This window comes from Polypterus senegalus, chromosome 12 (assembly GCF_016835505.1).
Source record: "Polypterus senegalus isolate Bchr_013 chromosome 12, ASM1683550v1, whole genome shotgun sequence".
NCBI classification, from domain to species: Eukaryota; Metazoa; Chordata; class Cladistia; order Polypteriformes; family Polypteridae; genus Polypterus; species Polypterus senegalus.
In genome coordinates this window covers 64,543,642-64,559,927 of record NC_053165.1, presented here as the reverse complement: position 1 = coordinate 64,559,927, position 16,286 = coordinate 64,543,642, and the positions used below count along the sequence as shown (strand labels likewise).

The 16,286-nt window shown below is 39.4% G+C and overlaps 1 protein-coding gene across 2 annotated transcripts in view; it reads left to right on the top strand.

Annotated features, from left to right (window-relative positions):
- Positions 1 to 16,286, top strand: part of denr (density-regulated protein) — a 52,835-nt gene that overhangs the window by 28,275 nt on the left and 8,274 nt on the right. For both annotated transcript variants that reach the window (XM_039771951.1, XM_039771952.1), the window contains exons 3-6: positions 3,803 to 3,822; positions 4,185 to 4,269; positions 10,523 to 10,603; positions 12,062 to 12,178. In XM_039771951.1, coding sequence (XP_039627885.1) covers positions 3,803 to 3,822; positions 4,185 to 4,269; positions 10,523 to 10,603; positions 12,062 to 12,178 — 303 coding nt within the window. The remainder of the gene's footprint in view (positions 1 to 3,802; positions 3,823 to 4,184; positions 4,270 to 10,522; positions 10,604 to 12,061; positions 12,179 to 16,286) is intronic.

The following is a 16,286-nucleotide window of genomic DNA, read 5'->3' as shown; positions in this document are numbered from 1 at the left end:
AACGGAGCTTAATGCGCTCTAATGTTTTATCGGGCGAGATGGCCTCCAAGAAGGTGAGAGTGGGCTAACTCGCAAACCTGCCGCCGGTAGGTCCGCGGGACTAGCAACAACTTCGGACCTTCCCTCATGTTCAGCAACCCGATACAATAATTCATTATCCATGACAAAGTGAGGTCCCTGTGGCATGGGCAAATGCGCGTTGGCGTTAACGAGAACCACTGCATTCTTTATGTGCTTCAGAGAGTCGTCATTCCACTGTTCTCTCTTGAAAGAAGCGAGTCGCTCTAAACTGAAAGTGCAACTCAGAGAGCGGGTCGGTCTGACCTCAAGGGCGGAGAATCCTCCTCGCTGCGGGCGCTAGTAGATGGCGTAGTAGCCCGCGACGGTCCGGGAGTATCTTCGTCACTCTCTTGGCCTACCGCCCACTCCCTGTCGGCTGATTACACGGTGTGGAAGCAGCTTGAGATGAGTCTTTATCATCTATAACGAGGCCAAAAGCTTTTGGGAATGCTTTCTAAACTACCGTTACTGTCAGACCAGTCCGCCCGAGGATTACGGAAACGGAGGATCCGGGTGTACCTTCACGTAAGCGCGAAGGGTTCCTCCGAGACACACGTAACACCGGGCGGTATTGTACGAGCGGATATCTCCGTGTATACATTTTAGACTGGTCTTTTTCTTAATCCATTGTTGCGGTAGAACAAAACGGCGAGCAACGACAGACACGTTACTGCGGAATCAAACAGCGCTGTTACCCTATGTCCATTAATAATAAGCTCTCCCGTATGTTTATCCGCCAGGGGATTGCTAAGGGCACACAAACAACCCGCCATTGTCCCCTACGGTCCGCCTTGTTCCCGACAGGTCGCAAGCCAGGCGGCCCGGCGACTTCGAACAGGCTCTGGATTGCGTGGAAGGGACTGCTTCAGTGGGACATAACTCCGGGTAGTCCACAAGCAGCTGTTCTGCCCTCCCAGGTTTCACAGCCGGCCTTGGTGTTTTTAGGAGCTGTAGTAGCTCGTCCATTGAATGAAATTCGCCCCAGGCCGGCTGGGCAAAGTCCTGGGGTAGGTGTTGTACCAGCAAAAAACAGGCCACTTGCTGTACTATTTGTAAGGGGCTTAATTCAAATGGCGTAGCCACTCACCCACCTGCTGCCAGAGAGCCATAGCCTGCTCTGACAGCCCTTTACTGGGTTAAACTCCCAGTTTAATATTTCTTTACCTGCTGGCCTGGGGATAACCCATCATTAACAGGGACCTTGGTCCCGATGGGCGGCTCGGCTTTCCTGCCCAGGAAAGCATACTGAGCTACTCGTGTGTGTTCCCCAGAGGCCAGCCCACGCCTGTGGGTCCCCTCTACTTTCTCCACGAGATGGGTTGTTAGCCCCGGGTTATGCTCGTGGAGCAGAGCCTGCACCGCGTCCTTCCTGACCCCCGGCGCACTCCCTGCCCCGAAACTCGGCCCCGGTACTCACCCACCTGGTTCCTTGAAGGTCGTGTCCCGGTTCTTCAGGGACACCATCCTGCCGACTACGCCACTGTAATAAGCAGAGACTTGAGGCGTGAAAAGGTTTGGGGCAGCCACCCGCTTAATTCGGTTTCCTGGCTGCAAACGATTTGAGACATCATAGTCAAGTTTACACAACAGAGTCCAAACAGAACTGCCTGCCTAAGCAAGGCAGTGAGCTTTATAGCTCAGAGGGCGGAAATGATGTCGTCCTCTGGGCCGGAACTGGAAGTGACATCACCCTTGGGGCCGGAACCGGAAGTGACCTCATTCTTGGGGCCGGAACCGGAGGTGGTGTGTCCTTCCTGGAAATGGCGGCTCCTGGTGGGATTTCCCGGGTAAGACCTGCAGAGAACTCAGAAAGAGCGTCAGCGTACCCCCCTGGGCAGATGTATAAACAGTATTGTCTAAGCCCTTCAGCTGCTTCCCATGCACACGTGTGTGACAATATATATATATATATATATACACACATATACATATATATATATATATATACACACATATACATATATATATATATATATATATATATATACACATACATATATATAATAAATATATATATATGTATGTGTGTATGTATATATATATATATATATATATGTATGTATGTATGTATGTATATATATGTATATATATAATGGAAATTTGACACACTTGCTCATCAATAAATACATTACTTCCCACTTAGCCAAAAAGCTGAAATTGGTCAGGAGGATATGTTTTGGCCAGTAGGTATCCTCTAAGAAAGGACTTTTCGATATACCAATAATTAGGGGCAACCCTACTTCCCCCATAATACAAAAACTAAATACCCCCAAAATCTTCAAAACGTCTTGACTAATTTGAATGAAAGTTGGTGATGTTTTAGAAAAAGGGTAATTAGCCAACACATATTTTTTATTTGTTGGTAATAATCATGTAGCAAGTGGGCTATTCTTAGACAGCATGTTCAGTGTTTTTTTTTTGGCTCAGTGCAGAAAAATGATCACATGGAGAAATGGGGCTTGCAGTTCATGCAAATGAACTCTGCAAACAGAAGTGCGCTATTCACCAGGCCTTGCACAGGAAAAAGAGACAGGGTGGCGAGTACGTGGAAAATGAGCTGTGAAGTGGACAAAGAAAAGTTAGGTCGAAGCTCGAAGGACAAGTGTCTCGCAGGTGGCCTCTTCTGTTGGCTTCTTCTTAGAGGTCAGGCTACTCTGGCTCACACAGTATAAACAGTAAAGTGTTGTTATGATGTGTGGACCCATCTCAAGCCCAGGGAAGAATGCACCTCAGGAGTGATGGCATGTATTCGTCAGCTGCTCTTTTTTTATACAGTGCTTAAAATGTTCAGTTCATTTCATGGGCCACATGAATATAAAGCCTGTAAATCAATGCTGTATGTTATAAGTTAAAGGGAACCACGACTCAGTGTATGCTGCTTTCGATGTCCACCCTCCAAAACTTAGTAATGGTACAAGATTACAAGATATGGTACGATTTATTACATTCAATTCTGATTGAATATTTATATTCAGAATTCCCATTATGTCTACTAATTTCCTGTTTAAATTCAAAACAATATACTGTAGTTTCACATAAATGTTTTTGCAGAGATTATCAACAAAAACCAAGTCAGTAGGAAAAGCAAGAATTTATGTATGACAGGAATGTTTTACTCATGGCTAATTGTATCATATGTAGCATGTTCAAGAGTAGGCACTCCACTGAAATAATATTATTATTTAAAAGAACACAACAAATAGTGTTTATAGAAAAGTACTCCGTTACTTCACATACACTCAATTAACCCTCCGCACTATAATCAAGGTCCATTGTCTTCAGGAAATTTCCTGGGCGAAGCAAGGTAATTTCCAAAAAAGTAATTATATATGACAGATCCTTTGCAGAGTGACTATAGAAAATTTATTTCGAAGTAAATCATAAGCGTCTGCGCTGCACTGTTCTGATATCCTGTTTAGTTCCTGCTTCACATTAAATGTTGATGAAATAGGCTGTGGTTTCCCCAGAACCTGCTTTAGGTTCAAAGAACTTGAAAAATAACACTTGTTATGACGTGGGAGAAAAATAATGAATAGTGAGAAATGCAAATGTCAAAACATCTATTCTAGTGTCACCCCCCTTTAATAGCCCCTTTTCCCACTATTGTTACAGTCACTGGCTTATTTGTGGATTGCTGGGTCAAACAAAAAATGCCAAGACCGACTGGCCTACTATAATAATGCTTGCTTTGACCACAATAATTTTTTAGTAAATTCTCTTTTTTTCTGTTTTTCTTTTGCAGTTTGCTCCTTGCCAACAGAGGTAGGTAAAGATGACTTTTTTATTATAAAGTCAGTTGCCTGTTGACTAGCAGGCAGTTGTATTTAAAGCTAATTTAACTTGGTGCATATTTGTTATTTACCTGTTAAATGTAAGATATGATGATGAAGGCCATGTAGCTAGTACTGCTCAACATTTGATCCCTTACGGGTAGCAGCTACTACAACACTGGGTGAAATTTAACAACTTGCCTGCACAAAAGGAGAAATAAATAAAAATTGCACATTTTGTATGAAGGCTAAAAAGTTGAGAAATTAACCCCATGAATGCTTTTTAACAGCTTCTGGGCAGTAGCATTTTAAAAACTGGTGTTCTCTCACACATATTTCATTTTTTCCACTCAGTACTGTGAATATATGCCTGAACCAGCAAAATGTAGACAGTGGCTTGAGAAGAATTTCCCCGACGAATTTAAACGGCTAAGCTTAGGTAAGTGAGAAGACATTTAAATTTTTTGCTTGCTTAAACAACTTGCTGTCCGTGCAACAACACCACAGCCCGTGTTGCTTCTTAAGCTGTTCAGTATTCTATATGTAAAAGGGAAATGCAAGAGTGTGTGCAAATTTGAGCAACTTCTTCTTTTTTGTTGTCTTTTTGTAAGCATGATTAATATGATGGCAGGTGGATATGTTATAATAACCTCCCCTGTTCATACTATTCTATATATGTTAGGAAGGAAATTCATTCTTTAGAATCATCGTCTCAAAAAACTTGAGGCATAAGACAAAGCTCTGCAAAGTTAACATAGCTTAGTGATAACTGTGGAAGTTTAAAAAAATAAAATAAAAAAAGAAGACATGAAGTAGGGGCGGCACGTTGGCACAGTGTTAGCGCTGCTGCCTCGCAGTTAGGAGACCTGGGTTCCCTTCCCGGGTCCTCCCTGCATGGAGTTTCCATGTTCTCCCCGTGTCTGCGTGGGTTTCCTCCGGACGCCCTGGTTTCCTCCCACAGTCCAAAGACATGCTGGTTAGGTGGACTGGTGATTCTAAATTGGCCCTAGCGTGTGCTTGGTGTGTGGGTGTGTTTGTGTGTGTCCTGCAGTTACGAGACCCGGGTTCAATTTCCTGGTCCTCCCTGCGTAGAGTTTGTATGTTCTCCCCGTTTCTGCGTGGGTTTCCTCCCACAGTCCAAAGATATGCACGTCAGGTGAAATGGCGATTCTAAAATGCCCCTAGTGTGTGCTTGGTGTGTGTGTGTGTGTGTGTGTATGTGCTTGGTGTGGGTGTGTGTGCCCTGCGGTGGGCTGGCACCCTGCCCAGGGTTTGTTTCCTGCCTTTGGCCCTGTGTTGGCTGGGATTGGCTCCAGCAGACCCCCCGTGACCCTGTGTTCAGATTCAGCGGGTTGGAAAATGGATGGATGGATGGACATGAAGTAAGTGATCATCCTTGCAAGACTATATACGAGAGTACAGCTATACAGGTTTGTTCGCTGAGGCACCTCCACTCACTCCCTTTTCTTCAAAGTAAAAATAAATTCTTTGCATATTAGTGTACAATAAGGAAGCAAGAGATGGCACTTTTGGCTCAGCCTGTTTTTTGATATCAGCTTCGGTCCTCGAGGAGAGGGTTTATATCTTCATGTCCTCCATCTTCTTGCCTTAACAGCGTACTGTATAAAAGAGGCAACTGTGGTATAGCACAATGGCAGTCATAAGCCCTAATACCAGTAAACATAACTAAAGCTGGTCTTTAGAACACCAGTGCACAGTCTCATCTTTTAGTACTTACTTCTTTATACTGGCCAATTGATTAGTTTCAGGGATGGGTAAAATGATCCTTAACAGCATGACTGTACAGCAGTAAATCACAAATTAAAGCATACTAGAAACTTTTAAGTATGTATGTAGGGGTAGGGGGGAGCATGCAGTTTGAGGTACAAAAAATTAAGAATATAAGAGGAATTTTTGTAAGAGCATACGGTGCCTTCACAAAGTATTCAGGCCCCTTCACTTTCTTCACATTTTGTTATGTTGCAGCCATATGCTAAAATCAGTTAAATTAATTTTGTCCCTAATCAAACAACATTCAATACCTGAGAGCTACAATTGCAAAACTGGGCTTTGGGTATTTGTGCAAATATATTCAAAATGAAAAAAAAAAAAATGAAATATCCCATTGATACAGGTATTCAGATCCTGTATTCAGTTCTTTGCTGAAGCCCCATTTGGCAGCAACTCCAGCTTGGAGTCTTGTTGCGTCTGACATGACAAGCATCACACACCCAGGTTTGTGGATTTTCTGCCATTCTTCTCTGCAGATGGGATTGAGACCATCAGGGGACACCTACTTCCAGGTCTCTCCGGAGATGTTCAAGTCCATGCTCTGACTGAACCACTCAGCAACATTCACAGACTTGACTCTTAGACATTCCTGTGTTGACTTTGCTTTGTGCTGAGGGCCAATGTCCTGTTGGGCAAGTGCCATAGCAAAGGGACTGAAAACATGGTGTCAATGTGATATTTCAGTTTTTCATTATTAGTAAATTTGCATGAATTCCTAAAATAGTGTTTTTGTGTTGTTATTCTGGTGTATTTGGATGTTATCTGTTGGGGGCAAAAAAAATGAAATGATTTTAGCATAAGGCTGTAAAATAATACAATGTAAAATGAGTAGGGATCTGAATACTCTCTGAAAGCACTGTAACTCCTCAGTCCCTCTTCATTTAACTTTTGTAAAATAACCTCAAGTTAAGATTTAAAAGTCTACAAAAACTGCTCCCTAAAACGCTACTTAGTAAGTTATTAAATTTATTTATGGTTCTCTATGTTAAAAAAGCACAAACGTTGCCCCATTTTCTGTAATATTATTAATCTATGTTAGTAATAATGAAAACTGTACAACTGTTAATCCATCCATCCATCCATCCATTATCCAACCCGCTATATTCTAACTACAGGGTCACGGGGGTCTGCTGGAGCCATTCCCTGCCAACACAGGGCACAAGGCAGGCAACAAACCCCGGACAGGGCACCAGCCCACCGCAGCAACTGTGAATCCATTACATACAAACCATTTACAGTGCAAATTAGTGTCCATGAATTTCCACTGCGCACATGTATGAAACCTTTCCCCTAAAATATAAACTATGAAGTCCTATCTAAGATGTAGTTTCAATAAATAAGAAAACAATGTCCTTTCTTAAACCTCAGGCGTAGTGTGAACGACAGGATTGTGTTTATAGTACACAGTGGGCCAATGGCATTTGTTTTCGTGAAACCGAGAGAGAGATTGATTCTGATTTGGTTGCCCCAGTGAGACATATTGCTGTTGGTATACACATTAAATGACACACTTCTGCTGAATGATTCATTGGCTGAAAATCCTCAGTGCATCACATAATTGAGCTTGTCCTTTTATTTAGTTTGTTGATCTGGTGGGCCAATGTGACCAGCCCAGCACATAGAAAATCGTGCAGAAGAAAATTCCAACTGTTTTTAAAAAGTAAAGATTACAACATGTGATTTGTAATATGTATAGACTGAATGTCTATCTCAGCGGGGTAGAAAATGAATTGACGACTAGATTGATGTCTTTTTGCAACTGCTATATAACCATTGTGTGAGTTTGCAGCTCATGAGTTAACAAATGTAACCAAGCCAAGTGTAAGCATTTAACGATAATGTTTTAACTAAAAATGTTAATGAAAACCTTGTGCTCCGGCTTATCACTGAAACCAGCAAGTATTAACAGCTGTCTGCCTGGTTTATACCAGGGGTCTCCAACCCTGGTCCAGGAGTGCTACTGTGGCTGCAGGTTTTTATTCCTCCCATTTTCTTAATTAGTGACCAGTTTGTGCTGCTAACTCCTTTATCTTTCATTTCAATTGACTTTTAAGACTAAGTCCTCTGAATTACTTCGTTTTGTTTTCTTAAACGGCACCCAAACTGAAATGAGATGTAAAATTAATGGCCCAACAGACAACCAACTAAGTCGGGGCCTCAAAATCCAACTAATTTCCTAATTAGAAGCTGATTCTTTTTGTTAATTAAACCCATTATTTAATCTGACAGCTTGACCATGCTCTTATTCTGACACAGTAGACCTTTCCAAAACTGTTGATTTTCTTTTGTCTAATAACACCATCAAAATGTTTTTGGACTGGAGCAGATCAGCATTACTGAGACCCTCACCTTCCTTTATTTTCATATACTGTATTGTATGATAGCCACAAGTTGCTGGTCTTGTGTTGGCTTGTTTTTGTATCTCATTATTGCTTGGCTGCTAATTTATTTTAAAAAAATAAGTAATTATGGGGTCGGAGTCTTAAATAACAAGTCAATTAAAATTAGGGTAAAAGAGTTAAGTAGCTTAAAAAACTGGGCACTAATGAAGAGAAGGGTTAGAAAGACCCTTGGTTTATACAGTCATACCTCATGACAGTCCTGAGTTACGATGTGCTCAACTACAAAACAAGCAGGAAGATAAATAAAAGGAATCAGACCTCTAAATGAGAATTACCACAGACACTTCGTATTAAAAGTGTGGCGATGATGCACTTCTGAGTTAGTGGATGAAGCCTTACAGATGTTTTCTTATTCTGAACACGTTACCCAGCAGCAGCTTTAGTAACTAAGACAGCATGGCAGCAAAAATGGTATTGAGTGCTGCCAATGTTATACCTATCATCAGATTTTTTTATTGCATTTGCTTTAAATTTAGCGTTTGCCTGCAAAGTGATTCATTTTAAAGTGCAACTGACTTAGGAGCTTTTGTTGCTTTAAGTTTAGGTTGTATACGTAGCCAGTGAAATTCTCATTTGTGTGTATGCCTCAGACAACTGACAGTAATACACGGCCAACAATTAAAAAAGAATACATCATCATACATTAATGTGACATACTGTGTATGCGGCAGTTTCTTAAAGTGACTGTTGATTAACCATATGACCGGGGGGAAAAAAACTTTCTGTCAATGTACTGTTGCAAATGCTACTGGTCTTCTACACTTGTCTGAAACAGAGGAAGGAGAAATGTAACAGTGTGACATAGCGGAAGCCTTTAATAATGCTGTGTGCTTTTCTAAGGCAGCATGTGGTATTTACGTGTAAACAGAAGGCAGCTGTGTGCCGGTAATATTTTCTGCTGTGTTCAACACCCTTCATAGTACTTTTCTGCCCTAAGCTGAGCATGTGCAGCACCTAAATGTTAGTGAACATGGACCCCACTGTGCAACTGTAGAAGTCGCTGAGCCAAAATAGAGAGATGTGGGCTTTCCTCGGGCATCTGAAGAAGCAAAGGCATGGATTTGCCTTCTTGACAACAGACAATATGTGTTGTGCCCACTTCAGTCCACCATTGATGGTGTCTCCAAGACATTTAAAGCTGCTGACCTTTTCAAAGCACCTACTCTGATGTGGGTGGGAGTGCAGTGTGCCGCCTGAGCTCTATAAGCAGCTCAAACTTTTTTCAAAAACAAAGGCTCTTATCCTGGCACCACTGTGTGAGAAAGTAAGTCTCATCATTGTTTGTCATGGGGCCTGCAGTAAATATATTGCTGGAGTTGGAGCTGTTAATGGCCATGGAGTCATAGGTGAACAAAGAGTACAAAAGAGGGCTCAGCACATTTATTATTACAAAAAAAAATTAAATAAATAAATATGTACATTTTTTATATTTCATACATGTTTGTTTCTCATCCAGTATTGTTCTTTTTGGACCTCATTTTGTTTTTCTATTCAAGCTGTTCTGTGTTTGTAATTAATATGTCTCATAATGGGTTTTGTAGTTTGATTATAAGAATAACATGAATTGAAATGACCCCAGTGATACGGGTGTTAGGTTAACTGGGGATTCTCATTTGACCATGCGTGGGTGGGTGAGCCCTACAGGGGCCGATTCCTGCCTTGCTTTCGGTGGCAGTGGGATAAGCTGCAGCTCCCCATGACGCTGATGTGGATTTAGTGGCTCTGCAAAGGTGGTGTTCGGAGGAAAAGAACATGTCATTCAATGGTAAAGTATATGAAGTTAAATAATACCAAGAACCGGTAGAAAAAATTCAGTGATAGGAATAAAAAATCTGCAAATTTTGATTCCCTTATATGTTTTATTACTTTGCCAGGTTTCAGCATTAAGTTCTCTTTCTATTTTGAGACAACTGGAATTTAAAAGCAATGCTTGAATAATAAATAACTTAAATATTACAGAAGCAATGGTCATCAGCAACTCTGGCTTCTGGCCCCCGTAGCAATGTATGTCGTCATAAAGAAAAGTAATAATAAACAAAATACTTTGAGTCCAGATAAGTCTGCAGACGCAAAAATGTGTCAGTGCCAAGGAATGGTTGGCAAGAAATTTATATAACTAGACTTTTTTAGCAAAAGAATGTGAAATACAGTTTAAATATATCTTATCTTAACAAAAAATTAAACTTCTTCTTCATGTAAACTTGTGGAGTCCACGTATACAAGCAGAAAATAATAACAGTGGATTGTTTTTCAGTGTTTCTTCACTAGGCCTCAACACTGAAATTGAAAAATCAAAAAGTAAAAACCTGGAGGTGCAGAAATGCATTAGACATGCGTAGATTTTTAACTGAACCTTAAAATTTGGCAGGCACAAAAATGTTGATGCAGTTGTGAAAGAGGTTTACTTAAAGTAATGTCTGTATGGGATGTTGCAGCTCCTCAATTATGAGCCACTTTTCAGGGCCAAGTTCCTGACAGGCTGTTTGTTCAATTGCACAGGTAATTCTCCAAAACAAGATGCAGGAGACGGAGACGCACCAACTGCTGGTGAGGAAGAAGAGAAGAAGAAACAGAAACGAGGTAATAATACTAAGAATCATATCTTCCTCAGAGTTTCCCGTTACTGATCGTGTCTCTATTTTGTAGACTGAGCTGCAGCTACATGAGGCACTGGTCGTTTGTGTTTGTTCATGAGTTGGAGTGAGTGGGAACATTTGTATGTGTGTGTGTATATGCATATATAAATTTAATATACATCTCAAGCCACAAAGTGACATTGATTTGTCATTTACTAAAAATAATTGTAACAGTATAAAAGTGGTTAAATTTATACATGACAAAAATGTTTACACAGTCCATTGGAATAAACTGCCTTGATTGTGAATTAAAAGGTTCAAGTTATACTTTCTGCGGTTTTTAAATACACAAATGTATTTTTTAAATTAATTTTAATTAAAAGCAAATAACAATCCATAACAATCAAATCAAACTTAATACTAAAATTCAACCCCCATCCAAAACACAAATGTATTTTTACACAGTACTGTAGGAAAGTCTTGGGCACTTTAGATAGTTCTTGGAAAGTGGTTTTCTGTCTTCTGGATTAGTGTTACCACAGAAAAGAGTTCCATAGATTACTCTAAACATACTCTTTAGAGTTCAAAACATTACTTTTTCAAAAAGTGTAGCAATACAGTATGATATCTGAATGTCTTTAAACAAAGAAACTAACAATAGTTGTAGTGCGTGGCCTAATTAGAAAATGTGAGATCTTTGTAGTGCTTGATTAACCAAATGTGATAAACTATTGCTGATAACCGGTGATACAACCTATACTGTAGGTTGAACCACACCAACTGAAACAGTAAGAACTGTGTAGTGGGAATAAAACAGGGCAAGAGACAAACCTACAAAAAGGTGAAGAGAAGTGCAACATTGAACACTACTGGAGCTTCCCTGCAGGTGTGGGCTGATTTTCTGCAAACAGAGCCAGTGGTTTGATCAAAACTAATTCCCCCCTCACTGCTGGGAAATACAGACAGATTATTAGACATCATGCAATACCCTAAGGGAGGCGTCTCGGTCCCAGCACGACAGAGACCCCAAACATAACGTCAAAATCATGAAAAAGAACAACAGACAGTAAGGCCCTCACAGAGAACTGATCTCAAGATCATCGAGCCACTCTGGGATTACTTGTAGCGACAGAAGCAAATAAGACATCCAAAGTCTCCAGTGGGCCTTGGGCAAGTCCACCAAGGGGGCATAGAGTATCTTTTGAATCAGCAGAGAGCTGCTGCTGTTTTTAAAGGTCACACCAAGTACTGATTTAATTTATGCTTTCTTTTGTTTGCTGCACTACATATAACACTATATAAGATGGTTACATTCAAGGGTTCAAATGTTAAACTTTCTTAAATGTTAATTACAAGGCTCCACTTAGACACAAACATATAAATGTATGATATCTAACATTTATTTCATAGCAACACTTCTGTTTGATTTTGACTTAAGATTAAGCTTTCTCTTTGCATTTAGGTGGAAGAGGTCAAATTAAACAGAAGAAAAAGACGGTACCGCAGAAAGTAACAATAGCCAAAATTCCTAGAGCAAAGAAGAAATATGTCACAAGAGTGTGTGGTTTGGCAACATTTGGTAAGTAGACTATTAATTGGTTTTGCCACATTCACATAGTATGCTGTGCATACAAAGGTGGTTCTTTTATTTACGTTAATTACCTAATTATTCCATACCCACATTCTCATACACCTTTCAGAATAGAAGACAGAAGGACAAAACACTTGAAGTATTAAGAGCAACAAACCCTCAGCTTGTCTGAAAATGTTGGTTTAACTTCCTGAAATGAATATATGTAAAGGCACAGGAAGACAAAAACAAGACAAGAGTGTTATAAAGGGCACAAATAGGAAGTCCTACAAGTGTTTGGCTTGTTGTGGAGTTCTTTCTTCAGCTCTGTCCGGCTGACTTGGTTCAGAGAACAGTTGCCAACATTCTCCTGGCCATCTGTAACAGTGCTAAACCATTATGATAGACAGACATTCAGACAGATAGCACCAGAGTGTGTTAGCAGCTCTTTTTATCGTTCAGTCCAACATATAATACTATGCTGTTTGATTCTGTCTTTATCATTAAGTAGCATCCAAGCAAAAAAAAAAATAATAATAATTAAAAGCATCTTGTGTGTAACCCTCAGATTTATCATTTTGGATATTTACACTTGGAAAAGGGGTCATTTTATAATTTAAAAATCATACTCAAAATCATTCTTATATCGTGCCAGACATTTTTTGTTCTATAAAATAAAAGCTGCTCTGTGTGTTGTTTTTTCCCCCCAATTACTTGAGTTTCGTTCCACATCCCCACACTTGTACAGGATAGCTGAACTGGCAGTTCTAAACAGACTCAGATGTGAGTGATGTGTGTGGAGACGCTGCCCACAGCTGCTTCCTGATGTGCGTCCAGTGCTGCTGGGATAATCACTAAATTGCATTAAGCAGATCTCAGTATATTATGTAAAATGAACTTTTGCATACAGTATGTGTTAATTATGATATTAAACCAAAAACTGAGTGTGTATGTCTGAACAAACACTTGAAGCATTAATTATTGTGACTTAGTGATTATTGATTATATGTACTGCTCACTGTGGAGCCATCAGCTTTGTGAAAATCGTAGTGAAAGTACAAAGCATGTTTTTATGGGATGACAAAGCTCAATATTTCTGCACCTTGGCTGCTGTACCAACACCTGCTTTTACTTCAGTCATTTTCTTCTTTTTAGTATTCCGCTTTATAAATCCCAAAGTGCATGTATTTCACCTTTTAAGAAGCTGTTCAAATACACTCGAGGATTTCTCCCTCACATTTCTTTGTATGTGCTTCTCATCACACTACAATACGGAGCTGGTTCAATAAACTAATGGATTCCATTTTAAGTGTCTTTGAAAGTAATGGCCTGATATTGAGCATAGACACATTGGGGAAGATGGTGCTGAGCTGGTCCAATTTATGTTAAAGTAACAGGTGATTTAGTATTTATACCTGTCTCAGAGACTCCTTTGTGTGCAGCTCTAGTGATTAATCCAGGCACAGTTAAGGTGTTAAAGAAGTTTGCTAAAGTGGTCTAAAAAAGGAACATAATGTAACAAAGTGTTAGAATGGCAAGGCGTATTTTTCAAAATATCCAATAAAAGTCAAATGCATTATTGGGTACTTTTTAGAATTTCACAATTAAATGTAGGCACAAATATATTGCATTTAGTGAAGTGTAAAATGATATTGATGGCAGGATATGAATTCTGTTTATGAATGAGGCAGCAGCCACAGTGTATCCCCAGAAAACCAGGAGTGAGATACTCGACTCCAACAGCATGGTAGATGCTACTGTACATGTTTCTGTATATGGCTTGGCAGAAGGCCATTGCATACGTGCATACATGTACTGAATGTGTAGCAGTCTTTCTCAGCTTTTTAATGCTGCTGCTGCTTCCGTTTCCATTTGCGGTTTTGAATTAGACATTGCTGAGGTATATTAGTCATTGCAGTGTGGTAATTTAACCTGTTGCTGAATAAGCTGATCATTTTTTTTTTCTTCACTAAAACAGAGATCAAAGAATACAGGAAACTTTATTTATAGCATCAGCGGTAACCATATAAGAACAACTTTATTAATGTTATATGACTAATGTTTACTAACTACTGATACAGCTAGAGAACTAACAAGTATTATTTGTATGATTTTTGATTGGATTTTGAAGGAAGAGAGAGAATTTAATTGAATTCCTAGAAAATGACATGAAGTTTTAGTTCCACATACATAGATACAAAAAGTATTCAAACAGTACTTTGCATGTCAGTAATGCATACATATGTATACTTTAGTCTCAAACCTGCTTAGTTTAATTCCGGACTGCAGATGAGCTGGGGCTTATCTTGGTCACATTGGATGCAGAAGTGGAAACATCACTGGATGGAGTGTTAATCCAGCTCAGGTGCCCTCCCTCCCTCACACCCCCAAAAAAAAAAAACACACACACACACTCTCTGGGCCTGTTAGCCTAACCTGTATACCATTAGGAAGGGTCACAAGACAAAATCCCACTGCAGAAACAAGTAACATGAGATGGAATTTGAGCCCAGGATGCCTAATCTGTAAGGTAGCAGTGCCAACCACTGTACCAGCATGTCACCCACATTACTAGGGTCTCTGTTAAAGTATTACAGGCTGTTCAGCCAACGTAATTGTAATGATTAACACAGATGATTTTCATAGGGGCAGACGTTTAAAGGAGGAGTTTGAAAAGCATAATATTAAAAGGCATTAAAGAAAACAAACTTCTATTGGGGTATCACAAGGTGGTATGTGATTACAGTGCCAGGGTGCAAAATACTGTATAATGTGATAAAGGACTGACAGAGATAAAATTAAAAAATAGAAGCAAATGTTGCTGGACTCTAACTTGATGCTGGTGGTATTGAATCCTTGAAACCGGTAGTCTTTAAGTTCAGTCTGGAGGCCCCCTTGGACACAAGTTTTTGTTTCAGCCAGTTTCAAAATCAGCAAGTCATTTTTACCTTTAATTAACTTTATTGTCATATTAGCTGTCTCTTTATTTCTTCTCTTAGTATGCATTCATAAAAGTGCATTAGTGTTATATTAAAATTGATAAAAAATTAAGAAACACAATTGTGCCACATCTTTACATGCTTAACTTCATCATTTTCTTTTTTATTCATTTTTTCTTTCCAGTGCTTTCGTAATTGTATCTGAATACTTGGTATTAATGACAAGCACAGCAGATGCAGACCGCTAAAGGGAAGCTTTTTTAGTGTCCTTATTAGCAAATAATGGCATAAATAGTAAGTAAGTAAAAAAGAATTGTTAGGCCTTTACATCCCGCTTCATTCAGTCAACATTTAGGCTAAGCAGTTTGTGATTTCTGGATTGATAGAAAATACAAAAAAGAAAGAAACAGTTGCTTTGTTAACGTAGGAGTCCACTTATAAGAAGAAATTGGTTGGGATGGAAACCCGCAGCCACAGGATGTCTCCATGTGTGAACTTGAAAACCACAGGTTTAGACAAAAAAAAAGAGAGATTTGAAGTTGGTCTTACATTCTCATTCCAGATGTGTGGTTGCCCCTAAACACACCATGAATTGTACAGTCTCTTTATTCCGTACTTTACAGTGCTTTATACCATATGAGTTGTGAGGTATTTAGGTGTGTACAGTATGAGGGATAATAATACTATTAATGTTATTAATAATAATAGGTCAGAAGGGCAGATACAACTGTTTTTCATCATTGAATATATTTTAGAATATTTATAATTCAATGTGTATTAAAATACACACATTTGTTAACCGTGTGTCAGAGGGCTGTGTTGGGGGATAAAAAACAAACAAACTGGAAATCATCTCAAATGATGACACACATCCATTACACACAGAACTGAAGTTCAGTAAATATGGGTTGTGATAGTCGCTTTAATGACCGCACAAACCGGTTTAGGAATTCCTTTCTTCCTGGTGCCATGCAGAATGCTAAAATTTAATTACAATTTCCGAAGTTTTTCAGCTGTATCATTTAACCAGATCAAACTGCTATACATAGCAAAGAATTGGTTTTCAAATGATGTAAATATTTTAGAATTTCTGTGCCAGTTTTAACCTGTCATGCCCCAGTTTGTTTTTTATTTTATTTCTGTCTGTTATTGCATGCAACTGAGAAGGCACATTTCAT